This window comes from Olea europaea, chromosome 18 (genome assembly GCF_002742605.1).
Source record: "Olea europaea var. sylvestris chromosome 18, O_europaea_v1, whole genome shotgun sequence".
NCBI lineage: Eukaryota > Viridiplantae > Streptophyta > Magnoliopsida > Lamiales > Oleaceae > Olea > Olea europaea.
This window is the reverse complement of record NC_036254.1, coordinates 20,924,318-20,930,375: the sequence shown is the minus strand read 5'-3', so window position 1 is coordinate 20,930,375 and position 6,058 is coordinate 20,924,318. Positions and strand designations below refer to the sequence as shown.

The 6,058-nt window shown below is 33.7% G+C and overlaps 1 protein-coding gene across 2 annotated transcripts; it reads left to right on the top strand.

Annotated features, from left to right (window-relative positions):
- The first annotated feature begins 644 nt into the window (after positions 1-644).
- Positions 645-2,914, top strand: LOC111367757 (60S ribosomal protein L13-1-like). 2 transcript variants are annotated; one of them, XM_022988800.1, is made up of 5 exons: positions 645-779; positions 1,555-1,675; positions 1,816-1,949; positions 2,282-2,440; positions 2,518-2,914. In XM_022988800.1, the coding sequence occupies exons 2-5, from the start codon at positions 1,567-1,569 to the stop codon at positions 2,737-2,739; spliced, it is 624 nt and encodes a 207-aa protein (XP_022844568.1). In that variant the 5' UTR covers positions 645-779; positions 1,555-1,566; the 3' UTR covers positions 2,740-2,914. The 2 variants fall into 2 exon arrangements, with proteins under 2 accessions (XP_022844568.1, XP_022844567.1); XM_022988799.1 differs by having other exon boundaries at positions 674-779; positions 1,534-1,675.
- The last annotated feature ends 3,144 nt before the right edge of the window (positions 2,915-6,058 follow it).

Sequence of the window (6,058 nt, the reverse complement as noted above, 5' to 3'; positions counted from 1 at the left end):
GCCTCGCCTAGTATTATTCAAATCAAATAATTAAATTTCAAAGTAAAAATAAAAATATTAAACAGAATAATAAACGGGGCAAATGAATGCCCCAATTCAGAATCCAGGCGTGTCCCGCCCTCCTTAAGTGGGACAAGGAATGGCTGCCCCGAACACGTCCATTGCGATCCTTTGGAAAAATGAGTTAATTGTTCCAATTGTTATTGAACTTAGGTCTATATCTTTGATTAATCACTAAAATTTAAAATAACGAGTTTTGGTCATTTAGGTTCATATCTTCGATTGCTCATTGATGTTTAAAATATCAAGTTTTGACCACTTAACTTTGAAAAAAATTATACATTACTCATCGTAAACTAGACATTTTTCAAAGGTTAACATTTATGTTAGTGAGCACCTACTAACATTTTCCAAAGTTCAATAGCAAAAATTCGACATTTTAAATTTCGATGATCAATCAAAGACATGAACATAAGTTCAATGACCAGTGGAACAATTAATTCATAAACGCTGTTTAGAATTGAAAATGGGCCAATATTTGAATAACCCAATGGAAATAGGCCCAATCTTGCCTGTAAAGTACCCATTGGGTTTCCCAAGGCCACCCAAATTTCGTATCACCAAACCTGAAAACGGAAAACCCGTCCGAGAAATTAGGGTTTTTTTTTTTTTCTTCATGCTATAGAGAAGGCTTATTTTCCACTTTCAAGAATTTAGCTTCAGTGCCAAAAGGCCCCCTTCATTTTTTATTTTTTTTCTGCTCAACATCATCGCCCGCCGTAAGTCTTATCCCTAAGATCTCTATATTTCTTCTCCGGCCATGTAATCCATCTATGTATTCATTTGAATTATTCATTGGAATAATTTCTTATGCCTTACGTGTTAGATGTACAACGAGCTTAAATTTTTTCTTAATGAGATGGTTAAGTCATTTCTTTTCTATTCAGGGAGGAAATGTAGGAATATAAACTGAATTTATGTCGAATGCCTAAGATTTTTAACTATTAGGCTTATTTAGGAATTGAAATGAAGAGGGGTTTTATGACCGTGCATCCTCCCCAAAATTTTTTAGATTGATGAATTAGCTCTTGTTTATTAAGTTATATGGTTTTAACATATGATTAGTATACTGAAGGTATTCAATCTGTTTCTTATGTAGCTCTAGTTAGTATTGCATATGTTGCTTGGCTGTTGTGCATACCTGTGGTTGAACTGACTGTCTATTCACTTGTTTTTTGTTTGGTGATATAATTACAGATTTGAAATTTGTATGGATATGTTGATGTTGGGTTCGAATAATGATTTGGGTTTAAGATTTGATTGGTTCTAGATTTAAACTGGGTATTTTTGTTATGAAATTTACGTTGAAGGAGAGCTATAGCTGGATTTTTTGTTACTGATTTGCAGTGTGGAGTAAAACATATAGGTTTTTATTTGTAAACTCGTTTATTTATGTGTTTAATTTTATCTGTTGCTCAGATTTTCGTCAAAAGTTATTCAATGTTTGTTTATCATTTGAGCTGTCTTTGACAGGCACCTACCTCGTCTTTGTAGTGTAGGTAAGTCATGGTTAAGCACAACAACGTTATCCCAAATGGGCACTTCAGGAAGCACTGGCAGAACTATGTTAAGACATGGTTCAACCAGCCTGCTCGCAAGACCAGGAGAAGAATCGGTATGCATCCAATTTCATAACTCAAAATGTGGAACAACTTGTATGCATACTATTCTTTCTGTGTCATTTGCTCTGTCTTGTCATTTGTTCCAAATGTTTTATCGATATGTTGACTCATGTTTGATATATCTCATTTCCAGCTAGGCAGAAGAAAGCTGTGAAGATTTTCCCCCAGCCTACTGCTGGACCCCTTCGTCCCATTGTCCATGGGCAGACTCTGAAGTACAACATGAAAGTCAGAGCCGGTAGGGGATTTTCACTGGAGGAGCTCAAGGTAATTTGTTCTCAGCTCGTCTGTTTCCTTGGTTTATGGGAAAAATTTTATGTGCATATGACAGTTCGAAGTCGATTTCCAATATGCACTATCACAATGCTCATTCTACCTAGTATTCTACTATTCGGACCGTAGATTTAGTTGTTTTTACTGCCTTAGTTATTTGATTGATACTTCACAATTTGCTGTTGCGGTTCATGGGAACTAGCTTGAGGGAATTATCTCAGAGTTGATACCTGGTTCTAAAATATTATTTTTATTTAAGGTCGTCCTTATGTGCTCAAACTTCACCTTTGACGTGAATAAATAACTATTGGGTCTGTATCAATCAGGCTGCAGGCATCCCAAAGAAATTTGCCCCAACTATTGGCATTGCAGTTGATCATCGCCGTAGGAACTCTTCCCTAGAGGGTTTTCAGACTAATGTTAATAGACTAAAGACTTACAAGGCCAAATTAGTCGTTTTCCCAAGACGTGCTTGTAAATCCAAGGTAACGTTGATTTTCAACACTGGAAAATTGCTATACATTCGTTGTTTCTTTTTTGACGATTGCTGGCTCTCTTGCAGGCTGGTGATTCGACTCCAGAGGAGTTGGCAACAGCTACTCAAATCCTAGGTTCTTACATGCCAATTGTACGTGAGAAGCCAACTGTGGAGCTTGTTAAGGTCACAGAAGAGATGAAGTCGTTCAGGGCATATGACAAGCTGCGTTTGGAACGAACTAACAAGCGCCATTTTGGAGTAAGAGCCAAGAGGGCTGCTGAGGCTGAAAAGGAGGAGAAGAAATAGTGGATTTTAGAAACTGCGATCTTGGAATCGGTTTTGTTTTTGGGTTCAGAATTGAATTACTGGATTTTGTTTGTTCCATTGGTTCTAGTCGAACCTTTAATATTGTCCACACATAATTTGTTGCATTTGCCTTTTCCCAAGTATAGGATTTTAATCGCATACATTTTTCGTGTCATTCTTGTTCTAATCCTTGCAACAATCAGTTTGATGTTGGTTATTGTTTCATCTACCTGACATTTAGCCCATGTTTGGTAAAAATTAAAATTCAGATTTTAATTTAAGTTAAAGTAAACAACTAATCACATTTTATCAATTTTTATCAAAATTTACTAAAAATATGATTTTAATTCCTACCAATTGGGGGCTTAGTTTCTAATAAAAAAAGTCCGATGGTGAGGATGATCGATCTTTGTTCTCTCGATAATTGACCAATCATTGCTCGATATTCTATCAACCATCTCTTCAAAATATAGGGTAAGCTATTAGGGTGTGTTTGATTACATTTATTTTCCATAGAAAATATCAGTTTTCCATCCAAATTCTTACTTGGAGTGTTTGATTGCTATTTTTTTTCATGGAAAACATTTTCCAACTTTTGAAAATATGCCTAATTTTCCTTGTTTTCAAGGAAAATATTTTCCTTGGGTAGAGGTGCTTTTTATTTTCCACAAAAGATGAAAAATATTTTCTTTTCTAAGTGATATTTTCCATGTCAATCAAACACACTCTTAATATTAGATCGAGATTTGATGTTCACAATATATGTCTAACAAAAGTTTTTCGAACTCAAAGAAAGAACCTGCACCCCCTGCCTAGCAATCCCCAATCTTCAGAGAAGTTCTTTGAGCAAATTTAGACTTCCTAAACGAATGTTGGCAAGATCACCAAAGGCAAGAAGATGCAATGATAGGATTCAACCCAAAAATAAAAAAATAAAAAAAATAAAGATAAACCTTTTTTTGTTTGAGAATCCCTTAGAATCCGTTTATAATGTTTTAAATGTCAATAGTTTTGGACAAGTGCCACAAAAATTGTAATGCCCCGGAACTTATATCTTGGAGGTTACTCAATTATTTCCTTTAACCATTATAAAAGTTGATTGACGCAATATAATACAAAAAAAAAATATTGAAGAAACTTTGTGGAATAAAATATATAATTTTATTTATCTCATAATATGTCAAATAAATTCAAACCACCAATGAAATATAAAATCTTCAATTTTGAAAATAAAATTCTGATTGCAAATAAATTTTAGACTAGGGGTGTGTTTGATTGCAAGCATTAAATTTGCATGGAAATAAAATAAATTCTAGAAAGTTCAATTTTCTAGAACTTGTATGTAAATTAGTAATTAAAGGTGTTTGATTAATTTAGTTTTCAACCTAAAAAATATTATACTTGTTCATTTTTTATTGAAAGGTAAATGTGAGAAAATGGATATATAAGAGAGAAAAAGAGATGGTGAATTACTTGAAAAATAAAAACCACTTCTCCCTAAATAAAATATTTTCCTTGTTTTTGAAAAAAATATGGTTACGTGACCAAAAGTTTGAAAATATTCTTTATAGAAAAATTGTTAATCAAACACCAAAAAAGTAGAAATTTGGGTGGAAAATAACATTTTTCATGAAAAATAAAATCAATCAAACACATTATAAATACAAACTTTATCAGCAGTCTCAACCTCCAACTCTAATCTATCAAGTATCTGTAAAAATAATTTAGAATATGAAATGAGCACAGGAATACACTCAGTATAGATTTTATGCCCGTATTTTCATAATTTAATACATAAAGCAAATAAAATATGCACATAACATAATTTTTTAATGGGATAGAAGCATGACCATTTCATTCTCACTTAGATCATACCCATTCTCAATCTCTGCTTAGGATGTTTAGCCCTATGGTTAGTTTCTGTGTAGATCTACATAATAATACGATATGGTATTATCCACAACATCCTTCTTTAATTTGGAGCACATAATAATACATAAAATACTTAAAACATTAAAAAGTGAAAACATGAAATCACTTGGCATTTAGAGAAATTCATACCTACCTCATTAAATTCCTTATGTATTTAAGCTACTTAAGACTGGAAATTTTTGTGAACGAATCTCGAATGCACTAGAAAATCTTTTCCCTTTTTTTCTTTCTTCTCTCTCCTCCTTATTTCCTCTTTCTCAAGTTTTTTTTCCTCTCTCTCTCTCCCCCCCTACTTTCCTCTTTCTCTATTTTTTCCTATGAATTTGTGTGAATTGAAGTGCACAACAAGAGGGTATCAAAACCCTTTCATCTACTAGTGTCAACTTCGCCTTTAATCTTTTGTAGGAATGGATCACTATCCTAGGCTTTCTTAATTCAGTCTCTAATAGTAGGTTGAACTATGAGGGTAGCAATCATACTGCAATATCTGTTGGAGGTAAGATCACCTCAAGATGTAAGTTATCTATATCTCTGATTAATGATTTTTGTATAGTGGGTAAAGTTGTCAAATATCCTGTCGTCTTCCTGCTTAATACATCAGCAACTGCATTAGTCTTTCTAAATGATGATAAATGGCACAATCATAATCTTTCACCAATTTTAGCCATAAGTGTTGTCTTATGTTCAATTCCTTCTGGTGAAGAAGTACTTTAGCTCTTGTGGTTCGTATAAATATCACATTGAGTTCCGTAGAGATAGTGTCGTCATATCTTTAGTGCATAAACTACTTCTGCTAACTCTAGGCCATGCGTTGAATAATTCTCTTCATACGACTTTAGTTGTCTGGAAACATATGCGATAACTTTATCATGCTGCATAAGTACATATCCCAGACACTGCTTAGATGCATCGTTATAAATAACAAAGCCTTCTGGCCCTTTGGGCATGGTCAAGACTAGAGCTGAGGTCAATTTCTGTTTTAGTTCTTGAAAGCTTTGTTCACACATATTCATCCGTAAGAACTTCACATTTTTTCTAGTTAGCTAAGACATGGGGATGGCAATCTTTGAAAATCCTTCATTGAATCGCCTATAATGAGCTGCTAATCCCAAGAAGTTGGGCACTTCTCTAACATTCATTAGTTGAGGCTAATTGGTAAGCTTTGACTTTACTTGGGGTCAACTTCAATTCTTTAAGCTATGTGGCCCAAAAATCCCACTTTATTGAGCCAAAATGCACACTTTTTAAATTTGGCAGGAAACTTTTCCTTCCTCATTATTTCAAGAATAATTCTTAGATGTTCCGTATGTTCATGCTCACTTTTTGAATAGATTAGTATAACATCAATGAAGACAACAAAAAACTGATCCAAATAGTTTGGAAAACT